The following is a 19,865-nucleotide window of genomic DNA, read 5'->3' as shown; positions in this document are numbered from 1 at the left end:
TCTTGATCCTATCTTGCAAGTCTATAGTCACCTATTATGTGTTATGATCCGGTAACCCCGAAGTGACAATAATCGGGATACTTACCGGTGATGACCGTAGTTTGAGGAGTTCATGTATTCACTATGTGTTAATGCTTTGTTCCGGTTCTCTATTAAAAGGAGGACTTAATATCCCTTAGTTTCCGTAAGGACCCCGCTGCCACGGGAGGGTAGGACAAAAGATGTCATGCAAGTTCTTTTCCATAAGCACGTATGACTATATTCGGAATACATGACTACATTATATCAATGAACTGGAGCTAGTTCTGTGTCACCCTAGGTTATGACTGTTACATGATGAACCGCATCCGGCATAATTCTCCATCAACGATCCATTGCCTATGAGCTTTCCATATATTGTTCTTCGCTTATTTACTTTTCTGTTGCTATTGCTATCATCACTACAAAATATCAAAAACATTACTTTTACTACTGTTACCTTTTGCTACCGTTACCACTACTATCATACTACTTTGCTACTAAACACTTTGCTGCAGATATTAAGTTTCCATGTGTGGTTGAATTGACAACTCAGCTGCTAATACTTGAGAATATTCTTTGGCTCCCCTTGTGTCGAATCAATAAATTTGGGTTGAATACTCTACCCTCGAAAATTGTTGCGATCCCCTATACTTGTGGGTTATAACATGCACCTTTTTATTAGTAGATCTTTCAGTATGCCATTGAGAATAATTAACCATAATATTATCTAGGACTTTAGTAGCTTCTCCTAAAGTGATTTCCATAAAAGTGCCTCCCACGGCCGAATCTAAAAGATTTCTAGAAGCAAAATTCAATCCGGCATTAAAATTTTGTATAATCATCCACAAATTTAAACCATGAGTAGGGCAATTACGTATCATTAGTTTCATTCTCTCCCAAGCTTGTGCACCATGTTCATGATCAAGTTGCTTAAAATTCATAATATCGTTTCTAAGAGAGATGATCTTAGCGGGAGGAAAATACTTAGAGATAAAAGCATCTTTGAACTTATTCCATGAATCAATACTATTTTTAGGCAAAGAAGAAAACCAAGCTTTAGCACGATCTCTAAGCGAAAAAGGAAATAGCTTCAATTTAACAATATCATTATCCACATCTTTCTTCTTTTTCATGTCACACAAATCAACGAAGTTATTTAGATGGGTAGCGGTATCTTCACTAGGAGGGCCGGAAAACGGATCTTTCATGACAAGATTGAGCACAGCAACATTAATTTCACAAGATTCGGCATCGGTAAGAGGAGCAATCGGAGTGCTAATAAAATCATTGTTATTGGTATTGGTGAAGTTACACAATTTAGTGTTATCTTGAGCCATCCTGACAAGCAAACAACTAACACACAAGCAAACAAAAAGCAAGCGGGCAAAAAGAGGCAAATAGAGAAAGAGAGGGAGGATACAGAGAGAGGGCGAATAAAATGGCAAGGGTGAAGTGGGGGAGAGGAAAACGAGAGGCAAATGGCAAATAATGTAATGCGGGAGATAAGGGTATGTGATGGGTACTTGGTATGTTGACTTTTGCGTAGACCTCCCCGGCAACGGCGCCAGAAATCCTTCTTGCTACCTCTTGAGCACTGCGTTGGTTTTCCCCGAAGAGGAAGGGATGATGCAGCAAAGTAGCGTAAGTATTTCCCTCAGTTTTTGAGAATCAAGGTATCAATCCAGTAGGAGGCTACGCGCGAGTCCCTTGTACCTGCACAAAACAAATAAATCCTCGCAACCAACGCAAATAGGGGTTGTCAATCCCTATAAGGCCACTTACTTATGAGTGAGATCTGATAGATATGATAATATAATATTTTTTGGTATTTTTGTGATAAAGATGCAAAGTAAAATAAAGGCAAAGTAAAAGGAAAAGGAAATAACTAAGTAGTAGGAGATTAATATGATGAAGATAGACCCGGGGGCCATAGGTTTCACTAGTGGCTTCTCTCGAGAGCATAAGTATTCTACGGTGGGTGAACAAATTACCGTTGAGAAATTGACAGAATTGAGCATAGTTATGAGAATATCTAGGTATGATCAGGTATATATGCATCACGTCCAAGACAAGTAGACCGACTCCTGCCTGCATCTACTACTATTACTCCACTCATCGACCGCTATCCAGCATGCATCTAGAGAATTAAGTTAAAAACAGAGTAACTCCTTAAGCAAGATGACATGATGTAGAGGGATAGACTCATGCAATATGAAGAAAACCCCATCTTGTTATCCTTGATGGCAACAATATTATGTGCCTTGCTGCCCCTACTGTCACTGGGAAAGGACACCGCAAGATTGAACCCAAAGCTAAGCACTTCTCCCATTGCAAGAAAGATCAATCTAGTAGGCCAAACCAAACTGATAATTCGAAGAGACTTGCAAAGATAACCAATCATACATAAAAGAATTCAGAGAAGATTCAAATATTATTCATAGATAGACTTGATTATAAACCCACAATTCATCGATCTCAACAAACACACCGCAAAAAAGAAGATTACATCGAATAGATCTCCACAAGAGAGGGGGAGAACATTGTATTGAGATCCAAAAAGAGAGAAGAAGCCATCTAGCTACTAACTATGGACCCGTAGGTCTGAGGTAAACTACTCACACTTCATCGGAGGGCTATGGTGTTGATGTAGAAGCCCTCCGTGATCGATGCCCCTTCGGCGGAGCTCCAGAACAGGCCCCAAGATGGGATCTCGTGGATACAGAAAGTTGCGGCGGTAGAATTAGGGTTTTGGCTCCGTATATGAACGTTTGGGGGTGCGTAGGTATATATAGGAGGAAGGAGTATGTCGGTGGAGCAACAGGGGGCCCACGAGGGTGGAGGGTGCGCCTGGGGGGTAGGCACGCCCCCCTACCTCGTGGCCTCCTCTTCTCTTTCTTGACGTAGGGTCCAAGTCTCCCGGGTCTTGTTCGTTGAGAAAATCACGTTCCCGAAGGTTTCATTCCATTTGGACTCCGTTTGATATTCCTTTTCTTCGAAACCCTAAAATAGGCAAAAAAAATAGCAATTCTGGGCTGGGCCTCTAGTTAATAGGTTAGTCCCAAAAATAATATAAAAGTGGATAATAAAGCCCAATAATGTCCAAAACAGTAGATAATATAGCATGGAGCAATCAAAAATTATAGATACGTTGGAGACGTATCAGTGAGTATGAGATACCAATTTCGACTCTTGGAACATCTTATATGCTCCATGGCATTCAAAACATTTTTGAAGTCCCGGTTCTAAGTCGTAAAGCATGATGCACTAAACTATCAAGTAGTCATCATACCGAGCTTGAACGTTCATAACGTCTGCATCTGCTCCTGCAATAGGTCTGTCACCTAGCGGTGCATCAAGGACATAATTCTTCTGTGCAGCAATGAGGATAATCCTCAGATCATGGACCTAGTCCGCATCATTGCTACTATCATCTTTCAACATAGTTTTTCCCTAGGAACATATCAAAATAAACGGGGAGCTACATCGCAAGCTATTGATCTACAACATAGTTATGCAAATACTATCAGGACTAAGTTCATGATAAATTAAAGTTCAATTAATCATATTACTTAAGAACTCCCACTTAGATAGACATCCCTCTAGTCATCTAAATGATCACGTGATCCAAATCAACTAAACCATGGCCGATCATCACGTGAGATGGAGCAGTTTTCAATGGTGAACATCACTATGTTGATCATATCTACTATATGATTCACGCTCGACCTTTCGGTCTCTAGTGTTCCGAGGCCATATCTGCATATGCTAGGCTCGTCAAGTTTAACCCGAATATTCCGCATGTGCAAAGCTGGCTTGCACCCGTTGTATGTGAACGTAGAGCTTATCACACCCGATCATCACGTGGTGTCTCAGCACGATGAACTGTCGCAAAAGTGCATACTCAGGTAGAACACTTATACCTTGAAATTTAGTGAGAGATCATCTTATAGTGCTACCGCCGTACTAAGCAAAATAAGAAGCATAAAAGATAAACATCACATGTAATCAAAATATGTGACATGATATGGCCATCATCATCTTGTGCCTTTGATCTCCATCTCCAAAGTACCGTCATGATCTCCATCGTCACCGGCATGACACCATGATCTCCATCATCTTGATCTCTATCAACGTGTCGTCACATGGTCGTCTCACAAACTATTGCTTTTGTAACTATTGCTATTGCATAGCAATAAAGTAAAGCTATTGTATGGTGATTGCATCTTATGCAATAAAGAGACAACCATAAGGCTTCTGCCAGTTGCCGATAACTCCGTTACAAACCATGATCATCTCATACAATAAAATTTAGCAACATGTCTTGACCATATCACATCACAACATGCCTTGCAAATATAAGTTAGACGTCCTCTACTTTGTTGTTGCAAGTTTTACGTGGCTGCTACGGGTTGAGCCATCCGATTCAACTAAAGTTGGAGAAACTGACACCCACCAGCCACCTATGTGTGAAGCACGTCAGTAGAACTAGTCTCGCATAAGCGTACGCGTAATGTCGGTCTGGGCCGCTTCATCCAACATTACTGCCGAATCAAGAAACAACTAGTGACAACAAGCAATATGTATATACCCACGTCCACAACTCCTTTGTGTTCTACTCGTGCATATAACATCTATGCATAGACCTGCCTCGGATGCAACTTTTGGGGAACGCAGTAATTTCAAAAAAATTCCTACGCACACGCAAGATCATGGTGATGCATAGCAACGAGAGGGGAGAGTGTTTTCTACGTACCCTCATAGACCGTAAGCGGAAGCGTTATGACAACGCGGTTGATGTAGTCGTACGTCTTCATCATTGACCGATCTTAGTACCAAAAGTACGGCACCTCCGCAGTCTGCACCCGTTCAGCTCGGTGACGTCCCATGAACTCACGATCTAGCAGAGTGTCGAGGGAGAGCTTCATCAGCACGACGGTGTGATGACGGTGATGATGATGCTACCGGAACAGGGCTTCGCCTAAGCACCGCTACGATATGACCAAGGTGGATTATGGTGGAGGGGGCACCGCACACGGCTGGAAACAATCAACTTGTGTGTCTATGGGGTGCCCCCTGGCCACGTATATAAAGGATGGAGGGAGGAGGAGGTCGGCCCTCATAGGGCGCGCCCAAAGTGTGGAGTCCTACTAGGACTCCCTAGTCCTAGTAGGATTCCACCTCCCACATGGAATAGGAAAAAGGGAAGGGAGAAGGAGAAGGAAGGAAGGGGGCGCCCCCTTTCCCTAGTCCAATTCAGACAAGTCCATGGGGAAGGGGCGCAGCCACCCTTGAGGCCTTTCTCTCCTTTCCCGTATGGCCCATTAAGGCCCAATAAGAATACCCGTAACTCTTCGATACTCCGAAAAATACCCGAATCACTCGAAACCTTTCCGATGTCCGAATATAGCCTTCCAATATATCGATCTTTACGTCTCGACCATTTCAAGACTCCTCGTCATGTCCCCGATCTCATCTAGGAATCCGAATAAACTTCGTCATCAAATCACATAACTCATAATACAAATCGTCACAGAACGTTAAGCGTGCGGACCCTACGGGTTCGAGAACTATGTAGACATGACCGAGACTCATCTCCAGTCAATAACCAATAGCGGAACCTGGATGCTCATATTGGTTCCTACATATTCTACGAAGATCTTCGATAATCCCCAAGTGCAGGGAATCATCGTAGCAATTTCCAAAGGTGGAAGTGATAAGTACGGAGTGTCGAACCCACAAGGAGCTAAAGGTAAGATCAATATTCTCTCAAGCCCTATCTGCCACCGATACGACTCTACGTACACCGAACGTTTGCTTCCAACTAGAAACGATAAATAAGACTACGTTGTGGGTATGAAGTGGATAACTTTGTATGATATCGGAGAGCTAAAATATAAAAGTACTGTTATCATAAAGTTAGAATATATTACTAAATATTATAAATAGCGAGTGTGGAATAATGGTGGATCGGTGTGCAGAATTGTCCTAGGCAATTGTTAACAAGACCGGCAATCACTATTGCAGTTTCATATGAGGGAGAGGCATAAGTTAACATACTTTCTCTACTTGGATCATATGCACTTATGATTGGAACTCTAGCAAGCATCCGCAACTACTAAAGATCATTAAGGTAAAACCCAACCATAGCATTAAAGCATCAAGTCCTCTTTATCCCATACGCAACAGCCCCCTTACTCGGGTTTGTATTTCAGTCACTCACGCAACCCACTATAAGCGAATCATAAACGTATTGCAACACCCTACAGCGGAAATCCCTCACGCTTGCGCGACATGGAGGGCACCATAGGACAGCACCAAAGTAAAACATACAACTCATACCAATCTAGATCATCAATCAACCCAAAGACAAAGGATATCTACTCAAAACATCATAGGATGGCAACACATCATTGGATCATAATATGTGGCATAAAGCACCATGTTCAAGTAGGGATTACAGCGGGGTGCGGGAGAGTGGACCGCGTAAAAGAGATGGGGATGGTGATGGTGATGATGATGGTGATGTTGATGAAGACGATCACCGCGGCGATGATTGCCCTCTCGATGGCACTCCGGTGCCACCAAGAGAGAGGAGGGGAGGTTCTCCCCCTTGTGCTTCCTCCTCCATGGCCTCCCCCCTGGATGGGGAGAGGTTCCCCCTTTGGTCCTTGGCCTTCATGGTGATGATGGCCCCTCCGGTATCCTCCTCCATGCCCTCCGGTGATGATGGCCCCCTCCGGCAGGGTGCCAAAGAGGGCTTAGATTGGTTTTCGGTGGCTACGGAGGCTTCTGGCGGCGGAACTCCCCATCTAGGTTAATTTTCTGAGGTTTCTGTATTTTTAAGAATTTTTGGCGTCAGTCTCACATCAAGGAGGTGCCCGAGGCGTCCACGGGGCACGCCCACGCGCCTGGGGGGCCACCCTCGTGGACGCCCCGGGACTCTCCTGGCCCAACTCTTTTACTCCGGGGTCTTCTTTTGGTCCATAAAAATCGTCAAAATTGGCACGTCAATTGGACTCCGTTTGATATTCCTTTTCTATAAAACTTGATGTAGACTGAACCTCGTGGTGAGATCCGATCCGTTGTTGGGGCCCGATCTTTCACGACACTCCACCACCAGCAGTAGCAACCTCTCGCCCGTGCACGCGATGTACACGAAGTAGAGGGTTTGAACCTTGCGGCCCAGCACGAGAAAACCAATCTCGACGAAGGTACTCACGCGCAAAACAATTTCCACGAAGAGAAATCGTAAAACAGAGGTTTTCTAAAGATCCCTCCAAAACTTGATATGGGTGTGTCTACCCTGAAAAACACATTGTGTCTATTTCATATAAAAATAACCTTCATACATTGGCCGTAGCTGGCCCTTTTTATAAGCAACACACAAATAACAAAACCGACCCAACAACTCTAGATTGAAACGGGCTCTCTCTCTCCTATTTAAACTAATCAAAGATTTAACTAATAAAGTATCCGGCCGCCTTGATCACCTAGCACCGTATAACAAACTAGGACTACATGGTTGGTACGACTTCTCCTGGGGAAGGTGGACCCCACCCGCATCCTCTCAAGCTTAGCATGTCTCTAATTCTGCTTGTACACCTCTTGCGTGGGAGCGGAATATACAGAAACATATCTCTTCTTTTTATCTTGTTGACCGATGCAAACAAATCAGATCTTACATGATTCCTTCCATTATCATAGGTTGCCTTTTCTTCAAAGGAATTAATGCATGTTTGTATTTCCTTGCCAAACCGAGCTTGGTCAATATTGCATGCATATCTCCTATCTTGACTTAGTAATTTACCTCGCATGCAATTACCCCCCTTCAATACATGCACGTCCAGGAACTTCTTTTTCATCTCGTTGGAATCAAATGAAGCAACGTGTTGTTTTCTTGTAACAGAAAATAGTTCCTTTAACCCACTGACATGCGGTACTATTTTGCGATCATCAAAAAAAATAACATTAGTCGCGGACATATCAAAACTCAAAAACAAGGGAAAAAACAGAAACTGACACTAGGCACTAGGTTAATAGGTTGGTCCCAAAAATCATATAAAATAGCATATAAATGCATATAAAACATCCAAGGTTGATAATATAATAGCATGAATACTTCATAAATTATAGATACGTTGGAGACGTATCAGCATCCCCAAGCTTAATTCCTGCTCGTCCTCGAGTAGGTAAATGATAAAAGAAATAATTTATGAAGTGTGAATGCTAGCAAGTGCATAAGTTTCATCAATGATAGTTTCAATCACTTTTTATAGCATGATTATATATCATAACAGTAGCTCATCTTCATAAAACTTTTCAGGATCAAGTAACAAGCTATTCACATGTTTAAAGTATAGATCATAAACTTGAAACTAACAAACTATATTCTCAGTCATCAAACAATTGCAATTCATCTTATTTTCAGGAAGGGTCTATGTCAGAGATTTGATTTAGCAAACTCCACATACTCAACTATCATTTTGTCTTTCACAATTGCTAACACTCATGTGATATTTATGGGTTCAAAGTTTTAATCGGACACAGAGAAAGATGGGGGCTTATAGATTCGCCTCCCAACCTTTTACCTCAAGGGTAATGTCAACAATAATAGTTCATGAAACCTACATCCAATTGGATATATATATATAGGGCTGGACTATTCTGTTACCCGTAACAGAATAATATTCTGTTACCCTCGCGCCCTATATAGAGGAGGTGATCCGTTTTTCCAAAGCCCACCGGACCTCTTGCATCTGGTCAACCCCCGACCTTCTCCATCCCGAGCGCACACCACCTCCACCTTCCCGCGCGCTACCAGCCACCACCTCCGTCCTCCGCGCCGCTGGACGCCGCCTCCCTCCCCCACGCCGCCGGACACCGGCGCCACCATGACCACCCTCCCTGATGCGCCATTGCCATGACCACCCTCCCTGACGCGCCATCGCCACACCCCCCCTTCCCCAGCGTGCCGCCGCCACGACCTCCCTCCCCAGCGCGCGCCGTTCGTCCCTCTTCCCCACCGCGTGCAGGCAGTTCAACATGCGACCATGGGCCGTTCAATGTCTTCGTCGTGGACACGCCCCTCTACCTCCTTCTGGTTGCTTGTCATCCTGGTGTGGCCAGGGCGTTGGGTTCGCCACCAGTGCGACCAGCAGTCCAACCCGGCCACCCCAGGCCGTTCACTCGTCGCAGCTCCCAGGTCCCTGCCCACCCCCCTTCTTTCTTCTTCACCGCATAAGCTTTTGCTAAGTGCATGCCATGTGTTTGCTAAAATGTCTCAGTGCACTCGCCTACTAGTTTTAATATGTTCATGTTTGTTTGTAGCTAATGTCAAATCTGGTTTCGCTTGAGGCAGGGACAAAGAAGTGAGCAAAGGGAGAAATTGATCAATTGCTCATTATGCAGCAGTGGTTTTCCTATGCACATGTTGACACAACGTATCATTAAAATGGGTATGATCAAAATGCCTCTCATAGGATTTGCTATAAATGTGTACACCTTTGTAGGCTTTTTCAGTTGCTAGCAAAAATAGATTTGTAGAAGTTCAACATAAAAAGTGAAATCAGTTAGTTGATGGAAAATAATTCACTTAGATATGTATACACTGCAGTAGCAGTTTGATTCAAAAAATTCTATAGTTTGTTAAACAAAAAATAAAAACACATACTGTGGTTTAGGGCCTAGACCACAAAAATTTCAGTAACTAAAACAGTTCAAAAAATAGGTACAATGGTAGTTCAGAGTTCAAATATAGTTGCCGTCCGATAATTGGAACTTTTCAGATGTTGAGAGGGAGAAATGCACTGCTCAATTCAAAAAATAGCTGAATGAAAGAACTATAGCTTTCTGTATGCTTGTTTTGTGTTCTTGCATCAAGTGACACCAAACCTGTTTGATGGAATATTCACAAGGAATGATCACACACAAGTGACACACTCAGTCAGAATCTAATTTTGGATCAGTGCAATTCTTATTTTCCATGTGTTCTGCATTTTAGGTGGCGAAGAACCAGTAAGTGCTACTACTGGTGTACGCCAAGTTCAAGGATTTTCCCATGCTCGAGCATACACTGGCTCTGACCTCCACCCGTTGCCGCATGCCTGGGATCCGTGACCTCCGACCTCACATGTGGACCTCGGCTGGCTTCTCTGCCCCGAGTGTCGCCGCCGGTCTCCCTGCAGCATGGTTTCGGTTCCCTCCTCCGGATGCGTCTGCGCCAACCATCTCTACGAGGCACTCGGCACCCTGCAACATGACCGCTCCAAGGCCATGCCTTATGCTTCAGCAGCAAAAAGTGGAGCCTGCTGGAGGAGTCGCGGGGTCAAGGACCACCAGCTCAACAGTCCAACTGGTTCCTCTATGGCCGGTCGCTCAAGGAGTTGAGTGCAAGCCGCTCATTGCTGCAAGCTGCTGCTGCACCTAGGACTGCCCAGCATAGCCGCATCCTTTTCTGTTGTTACCGATGCATGCCCCTACGCAGCTACCAATTACTGCTACTGTTACCTCTATTGTCTATCTGAAGTTCAGTTCTAGTGCGGTGACTAGCGAAGCTAGAGAGGTACAGAATGTTGATTTGACCATAACCCTTACTCACACGTTTAATGTTGCTAGTGGTGGTGTTTATGTTGTTACTTCGATCGAGAAGGAAGTAGGAAGGAGAAGGAGAAGGAGCAGACTAGCAACCTTGACGTGGAGGAGAACGAGAAGGCCAAGCATGCCGCCCATGGTGCCCCTCAACGAACAGCTCAAGATCGACAAAGGTAGCTGCCGCAGTGCAATGAGTAATCAAATTGATTCATTTTGTTTGTTTCCTTCCATTCAATCTGGGCAACAATCAATTGTTCTTTAATCTTAACTTGTCTTGTTTGATCTCAACTTTGAATCCATTAGCCAATTAATTGTTCTTTCCTCATACCTCTGCTCTCGACCCTCGATCCTTTGCATTACAGGAAGTGAGAGAGTTTGAGAGAGATTTGAGAGATGAATGTGTATGTGGGGTTGCTGTTGTTATGTATTCTGGTTTTGCATTTATAGGAAGTGAGAAGAAATTCAGGAAGATGAATGTGCATGTTGCTGCACTACTGTGTTTGTTGTTTTTAGAAAGTTGATTGCTATCAAAATTTTGTTGCTTAAAATGATGCTATTTGCTGATCGATGCATATTTACATAAAAACTCTGAAAAAGTTTGGACAGAACCCCCTAGATCGTTCGAACGCCAAACCCTGTTAAGTTCCCCTTGAAAAAATCTTATCTTGTTCCTATTTTTGCAGGTTGCAGCAAAAACAAGTTGCTAAAGTCAAAGTCCCCAAAAAGCCTATTCTTTGTATCTTCAGTACTCACTCAGGTGAGGTCTGAATTTCTTCAAAATCTGAAGTTCAAGTTCTTTGAAAATTTGGCAACAGTTCGATGAAAAGGTTTACCTCAGTACAAAAGTATGGGTACCCAACCAATTTCTGAACAATGTTTCTACTTTCTGCAGGTCCTTGTTGGGATGAGAGGGATGACTAGAAAGTTCAGAGAAATATATTTACTTGACCCAGAGGTGGTATAGTTTTATTGATCTCCTTTGTAATACTGTGTGGACTAGAAAATGGATTATTTTAATATATTGCGATTTTCAGTCAAGTTTTTATGCCCAAGCTGAGCTTATTTTGTCCATGTACAGTAATAATTAGTGTGTTAATTGTGCATTGCAGAGTTTTGATAGAAATGGTACTTCGTTTGGTTTGTGATATTTAAACTTACGCATCACCAGATGTCTATGTTGATGCCTATAATTTATCTACTTTGTGTTCCCGAGATTTCTTTTATAGGTCTCTATTACAGAGTGCTGAGAGGGATTGATGTTAAATGTGGAACTTATGTTTTCGTGTGTAGTTGGTAAGATGTATACTGCACATCAGTGTAGTGAGAGAAATAAAAAATGCAGCTAATTATTTTAGATGTTAGATTGTCTAGTGATTTTGTTTCACACAAATTGCAAAAAAGGTCGCACTTTCTTTCGCCCTTAGTTCATGCGATTAGTTGTTATAAGTTCGAAGAAGTTTATAATACCTCCAAAGGACTATGAGATTTTTTTTGCATCAAGTGACACTACATCTGTTTTGATAGGATGTCCACAAGGAATGATCTTCAAGGACGACTAACTCGTGTGAATTCCTCCACTAAACTACAGTTCGGTCAGTTAATATTTCAGTAACACGCTCATTTCCATTTGCTCATTTTAGTCTAGTACAATTTATTATTTTAGTTCAGTCCAAAGAACATATTTTAACCGTGTAATATACATTGTTTGCAAAGATGAATATAGTTGTTATAGCAAAAACAGTACAAACTTTTTAAAAGTTTCTTTTTGAACTTCTCCCAATTAATATACATGAACTTGATTTTCTTTTTACATGTACTTACAGCAGCTCGTTGGATTTTGTGCGTCTGCTTGTAACACAATCAGTTCATATCTCGGGAGACCATAAGTTCAAGTTCACTAGTATTTACAAATGCTGGTAGCAGTGCTAACATTTAAAAACTTGTGACCTAAGAATTAAGCTTGCATCTTGTTACTTCTATGGAGGCACTAACCTTTTCATTTTTTAGACCAACCACTAACCCGAGAATTAGCCATGGTGGTGATCGAGGGAGAACACTCGGCTAGAGGGGTTCCCAAATTAGTTGTGCATGGACGGCCACATCAAGCAGTAGTAAAGTTCATCATATGTAGACTAGTTATGAATTAAACATGCAACCTCCTCAATGTGCCTGATGATGCTTGACATACAAGTACATGCATTTGCCTGATATGCAAGTCTGTGTTGTTGGTATGGTCGTCGCGGAGTATTGCAGTGGCACATAGTGGCTCTTCGAGCTGCAAGACTTGCATCTGTTAGCTAGCACCAAATTCTGCTACTGCTCTGACCACTCATGCCAAGAACAGAGAGCACAATTCGCAAGGTTCAGAGCAATCTGTCATAGTTGATTCAGTGTCTAGGTCTAGTGGAATCCCAAAGGTGCGTGCAAATCTATGAAATTGCTATGTATGGGATGAGTTTTGTTTGTTGTGAGTAATGGACTAATGGTTATCTGCTGCTCCTTTTTGTCAAGAATTTGTAACGAGTTTCAGTTCTGATTTCACTCGCTCACAGTACCATTGTTCTTCATAGCACACCACCTATTTGTGCAAATACCTATGAGAGGATACCATACAATGGAGATGAAAAGGTATGTTCAAAATAATGTCAAACAACCTGCTCCTTTCAAACATTTTGGATAAGTGCAAAAATGAACGTTTGCAAGTTCAAAACAACTAGTTCAATAAGGTATTCAGAGAGATTTTTCAGATAAAAGTTTTCCTGCAATTATCATTTTTCGTGTGTGATCATTTCTCCACTTAGAGCAATTTTCATGTGTGATCTGTACTTTAGGTGCTAATATAAGAATTCGTGTCCTCAGGGAGTTCATGTATTACTACCATAGGAGTTCAAAAACTACACAATGAAAAAGTACGCCCCGTAGTACATTTAAACAAAGATACTCTAGAAAGTTTATTGGAAAGAATACTTAACATGAGCGGCATGTTTGTTTTAGTGTGCCTAAAGAATGGTCCGAGGACACAAATGCATCATTTCTTTATTGTTTCTCTTGCTTATTAAGATCTAAATGGATAACTTATCTTGAACTGGATGTTGCTGCAGTTTGGGGATTTTATATTATATGGCATTTGGGGATTTTGCAGCAGTTTATGAAAAGCTAGTAAGTTCAGACTCTAGAAGGAGATATCATTGTTTGTTAAGGTCTGGTGTTTAGTTGGTGGTTCTGTGGTACCTACACCGTCACTTTTCATCAAGACCTCAAGAAGAGATATCATCTCAAGGTGAAAAAAAATCCTTTTACTGCTCCCTTTCTTCTCTCACTCGTTCATCTTATTATATGCACACAAAATTCATGTCATCCTAAATTTGTTACACTGGTGCGGGAGCAAAAAATAGATGCAAAAGTTCATCTTCAGTGACACACTCGGTTCAAATTCTAATTTTTAGTTAGTACAATTCTTATTATTTTAGTTCAGCGCCGATTTCTGACTTCCTCAGCCATCACCACCACCTCGTGTAAGTTCGCTGCCGAGAACAAGCATGACCACCTACAATCTTCGGTGGTCGCCTTGGCCGCCCTCGGCCGCGAGCTCGTCCACCATGCTTACTCGCAGCCGTCCAAGTGGAGCACGGACATCAGTCCATGTAGAATTGAAGCCACCATCTTCACCAAGCAGAATGGTTGTGCTCGTTCAATTTTTTCAGTCCATCTTCTATGTGCTATTCAGTACATCTAATGCCAAATCGTAAGTACAATTGCCTCATCTTCATATAACATAATTCAATTTATAATGTTGTTTATTGTCCTAATTTTTTGGTACCAGTAACCTTCCTATATACATATACAGCATCAGTTCAGCCGCTGTTATGGTAATAAGTAGTTTAGTAACTAGAAAAACAACAAAAAGTTGGTTCACTTTTTTTTCTCAGAAGCTTTTTTGGTTCACCTTGTATATGGTTTTTCAGTTGACCTTGTATATGCCTTTTAAGTTCATTGTACATGTTTCAAAAGGAGCTCCCTTAGTTTTAGTAGATGTGGAGATTGGTAAAATCTAAAGTTCAACTTTTCTGATGGGGCACTTCATAAAGCATAGAAAAAAGAAAGCGGAGCAAAAGTGAAGAAAAAGAAAAGAAAACCAAAGTGGTTCTGAGAAGAAAATGCCTACTATCGAGTAATACATTCTCTCATTAGTCTATGGTTATTTGTTCATGAGAATGAAAAAACTATGGTACTATACAAATTACGTGAGCTGTTCATATAAAAAATGCCTCAGTTTGTGTAACATTAGTTCTAACTTTTATAGCTTGATAAATGATTAGAAGTCAATCTGAATTCATTTTGATCCATTCTCTTGTGATTTTAGGCTGAACTCCAATACTTGCATCCGCCACCCTAACGTTGGCGTGTTCCCTCAGTCCTCTCTCGACAAATCCAACAGTACAGGTTCTTCGGTGCGCCAAGTATTTCCTGTGGCGATGCCTGCATCATGGCCCATTGAGGAGATCTTGTGTATTCCACATAGAAGAAATATTGTCAGTTCATGAATAGAAAATTTATGTACCAGACTTAATATTAGTTTGGTGCGTATTCTATCTTCAGTCCATGAAAAATCACAGAATAGTTGGTGTGTGTGCAGAAATATCGTCAGTGCAAGTTTCAAAATTCTGTAACTTTAGATATATCACCTAAATAAGTAATGATTTGTAGCGAGTTTCTTCAAAATTCAGTAAAGTTTAGATATATCACCCTAATATCGTCAGTGCAAGTTTCAAAATTCTGTAAGTTTAGATATATGGTAAAGAAAAATCGATGAGTCACCATCTGCTTTATATTCATGTTCTCTGCATCACAAGTAGCAAATGGGATTGACTGGGAGTGATCCCTGAACCATTTCATTAAAGTCCATGGTTTCCAACAATGCTAATGCTACCAGAAAGGAGCTGGAGGTGATGAAGCCTCCTGGCTTCTCCAATTAGCATGTTTGGCCAGTCCTGAAGCTCCTCCTCAATCTCTTCGATGATGATTGGGCGCCCATCAACGACGAGAGCTACCTCATCCTTGTTGACACCATAGATTGCAAAAGCAATGAACCAATACCTACCACTACCCGTCATGTAAAAAATGCTACTTCCGTTTTGTTAGCCTTCCTTAATTACCACTTGATGCTCACCTTTCCAATTGCAGTTTCCAAAAAAATTTAGAGCTTCAGTCCAAATATGTTGCTTCTGTGATTATCCATATGTAGAAAATCACACTAAAATATTGTTTTGTTCTCTGAACCTAAACACATTTTTTTCTTTGAGCTTAAATGCATTTATTCTCTGAACATAAACAGGATGGCTCTCTGAACTTAAGTGTGTGTGTTCTGTGTGTATTCCGTGAGTGTTAGAGGACAATATGATGTATTTTGTTCTTGTAGAATGAAAAAATGATGTATGCATTGCTTCTTGGCCCAGCTGAGAGAACCCTCATCTTAAAAAGTATATAGCAGTTTTGAAGCAATTCCTAGTGTCTTTCGAAGCATTCATGGTTAAAAAGCAATGACAACCTCCTCCGTTCGAGTTGAGCATTGGTCATCGTCCAAGTTGAGGACTAGGTGCCATCCAAGTTCAAAAAGGGTCGTATGCAAGTACAGAAGTTTGTTTTAGTGATAAAAATACGGGGTTTTGACAATATTCTGTATGATTCATATGTTCAACCTTAGAACTTGGTGATATTCAGTATATTTTTCTATGACGAAGGCACACATGAAGTCCTGCGCAAATGGTTACCCCCCTAGTGCTTCCAAGATTCATATTTTGTTTCTTGAAATGTGTTGTGTGCCTGTTTGATGAGGTAAAGCAAAGTAAAAGGTGAAAATGTCATTAAAAATACTTGGAAGTACAAATGTGAAAAATAAATAATTTCTGATTCTCGTCAGGTAGGAAGTTTGGAGAAGAAAATATAAGATTTTAAAAGAAGGGAATGGTAAAAATGTAAGTCCGTTCAACTAAATAAACCATGAAGGTACGATGTGTGATGACACCGTCAGTAAGGATAAGGATGAGAAAGAAAACTAAAAACTAAAACTAAAAGAACATCGAGTGATTATTTTTTGAGAAGTACAAACTCTCTAGTACCATAAGTACCATAAATAAAAAATAAAAAATTGCATCAGTTCTGACTCAAGGGACATTAAATTTGCAAAAAAATTGTACCAGTAAAAGTTCGAAGGAAAAAAGCAACTTAATAAATGAAAAAAGTAACAAGTTCACAACTACAAAAGTTGTACGTGCAAACATGACGTCTCAGATAAGTTTGGGAAAAAACTCAAATAAAAGAAAAGTCCACGGAAATTCAAATGGTAAAAGTTCAAGTCACAAAACGCGAGAAGTTTAAAAACATCGTTGCAAAAAAAGAGTTCAAAAAAGAAACACACAAAACATTTTATTTTTGAAAAAATATCATTCAATTCAAGATATAAACCATGCAAGTCCGAGGACTATGATAACGTAAACCATTGAAAAGTTACGAGGAAAACCATACCAAAAAAAGAGTAAAGTCTAGTCTGCGAAAACACGATCATTACAAAACCATACAGACATCAGTTCAAGTAGATTTTTTAGAACCATTCAAAATTACTCTGTGAAAAATACCTCCTGAGTACACACATACACATAGATCAGTACGAGTACTCTGTTTTTTCTGACGTGAAAACAATACGAAGGGTCTCACTGTATTTCAAATTATTCTTCACTAGTTGTGAATTTGAGAAAACGTTCAACATGGCTAAGTTTCACATTTTCAATAGCTTTGCGTAGACGTTGAACTGAAATCTTTGGCCTCTTTGAAAGTTTCGCATTTGACAATTCTTTGTGAAATTTCGTGGATAAGCAAATAAGCACTCTGGCCCTTTCAAACAGTAAATGGGTTTGGATTCATGGACAACAATAATTGATGGATGCAAATAAGCAATCTAGCCCTTTCTCAATATATGGCTCCTCTTCTGTACTCCTGGGAGTATATACTCCCATTCTCAATATACCTCATATACGCATTAATTATACCGCTTTATTATTCTCAATATACTTCATTAAATATTCTAAGATACCCCAATACGAGTTTTGTTGAAAAAATATCATCTGCGATGTACTTTTTGTAATATACCTTTTTCACGTCCAAACACATCAGTATATACGTAAACATTTAAAAATATGTAGACTCAATGAATTTTTTCATGGAACTCATTTTGGGGTATGTAATAATTACTAATGAAGTATATTAAAAATAATAAAGTGGTATAAAAGATTCATCTATGTGGTATATGAGAAGCGGGAGTACGTACTCCCAGGAGTACACAACCATTTTCCTATATATATATAATATATATATATATATATATATATATATATATATCAGGATCTTTCCAACACAATGTGCTTGCCAAAGGATAAAATGTAAAAAGGAAAGGCATGACTCTTGCATAAGGGTAGAAGATAAAAGTAAAAGATAGACCCTTCGCAAAGGGAAGCAAAGGTTGTCATGCGCTCTTATGGTTGGATGCACAAAATCTTAATGCAAAAGAACGTCACTTTATATTGCCACTTGTGATATGGACCTTTATTATGCAGTCCGTTGCTTTTATTTCTTCCACATCACAAGATCGTATAAAACTTATTTTCTCCACATTAATAGATCATACATATTTAGAGGGCAATTTTTTTTCTTGCATGCACCGATGACAACTTACTTGAAGGATCGTACTCAATCCATAGGTAGGTATGGTGGGCTCTCATGGAAAAACTAGTTTAAGGAATGTTTGGAAGCACAAGTAGTATATCTACTTGGTGCAAAGAATTTGGTTAGCATGAGGGGGAAAAGCAAGCTCAACATGTTGGATGATCCAAGACAATATACTTTATTTCGGATATAAGAAAACATAACCCATTACGTTTTCTTCCTTGTCCAACATCAAACTTTTAGCATGTCATATTTTAATGAGTGCTCACAATTACAAAAGATGTCCAAGATAGTATATTTATATGTGAAATCTCTCTTCCTTCAATATTCTTTCATGAATTATCCAAGTGACCAATTCTATGTTTGCTAACTTCCAATAAGTTTACTACCTATACTTATTCTATGTGAAGTCATTACTCCCCATGGTATAAGCATATGAAACATATATAAATTCAGATTTATGATATTCAATTATTCAACCATTTACTCATAGGATATACGTGAAGCACGTGAGTAAATGACAAACTACTCCAAAAGATAATAGTGAAGGACACTGAGTAGTCAAATAATTAACTAGCCATGGGAGGATTCCTTTTCATTTAATATTTCAGATCCAATGATTTTATTCAAACAGCAAGTAAAATTGAAAATACGCTCCAAGCAAAACACATATCATGTGATGAATAAAAATATAGCTCCGAGTAAGGTATACTGATAGTTTTGAAGACGAAAGAGGGGATGCCTTCCGGGGCATCCCCAAGCTTAGGCGCTTGAGTATTCCTTGAATATTAACTTGGGGTGCCTTGGGCATCCCCAAGCTTAGGGTCTTTTCACTCCTTATTCTCCTCATATCGATATCTCACCCAAAGCTTGAAAACTTCAATCACACAAGACTTAACGGAACTTCGTGAGATAGGTTAGTATGATAAAGAGTAAACCATTCACCTTGGTACTAGAAAAGACAAAGATCATAATTGTTCTCATACAATGCCTACTGTACCATATCATTTCTATAATTTATATTGAGGAATATAAGTCATAGAAACTAGAAAACAAGCAAACTATGCAATGAAAACAGAATCTGTCAGAAACAGAACAGTCTGTAATGATCTGAACACTAACAATACTTCTGCTACTCAAAAAATTATGAAATAAATTGGTGGACGTGAGGAATTTGTCTATTAATCTTATGCAAAAAGAATCAGCACCAAAGCTCTCTTCTGTAAAAAAAATGGTCGCTAATCTCGTGAGCACAAAGTTTCTGTTTTTTACAGCAAGATCACATTAATTTTCACCCAACTCTTCCCAAAGGTCTTACTTGGAACTTTATTGAAAAAAAGCTATAAAACATGATTACTACAGTAGCTTAATCATATAAAAACACAAAAACAGTAATGGTAAATATTGGGTTGTCTCCCAACAAGCGCTTTTCTTTAATGCCTTTTAGCTAGGCATGATGATTTCAATGATGCTCACATGAAAGATAAGACTTGAACATAAAGAGAGCATCATGAAGAATATGACTATCACATTCA

General features: G+C 40.2%; 1 protein-coding gene across 1 annotated transcript in view; it reads left to right on the top strand.

The window, feature by feature from the left end:
* The first annotated feature begins 10,738 nt into the window (after window positions 1-10,738).
* The window catches only part of LOC147972825 (uncharacterized), a 36,060-nt gene continuing 26,933 nt past the window's right edge, over window positions 10,739-19,865 (top strand). The window contains exons 1-7 of the mRNA XM_087524465.1: window positions 10,739-10,784; window positions 11,059-11,109; window positions 11,295-11,368; window positions 11,504-11,569; window positions 11,721-11,736; window positions 11,838-11,904; window positions 13,164-13,239. Of these exons, the coding sequence (XP_087380591.1) occupies window positions 10,739-10,784; window positions 11,059-11,109; window positions 11,295-11,368; window positions 11,504-11,569; window positions 11,721-11,736; window positions 11,838-11,904; window positions 13,164-13,239 (396 nt within the window). The remainder of the gene's footprint in view (window positions 10,785-11,058; window positions 11,110-11,294; window positions 11,369-11,503; window positions 11,570-11,720; window positions 11,737-11,837; window positions 11,905-13,163; window positions 13,240-19,865) is intronic.

This window comes from Triticum urartu, chromosome 5A (assembly GCF_056163025.1).
Source record: "Triticum urartu cultivar PI428250 chromosome 5A, HENAU_Tu73, whole genome shotgun sequence".
Classification (NCBI taxonomy): domain Eukaryota; kingdom Viridiplantae; phylum Streptophyta; class Magnoliopsida; order Poales; family Poaceae; genus Triticum; species Triticum urartu.
The sequence above is the reverse complement of the archived record's forward strand: the minus strand, read 5'-3'. Positions and strand labels throughout refer to the sequence as shown.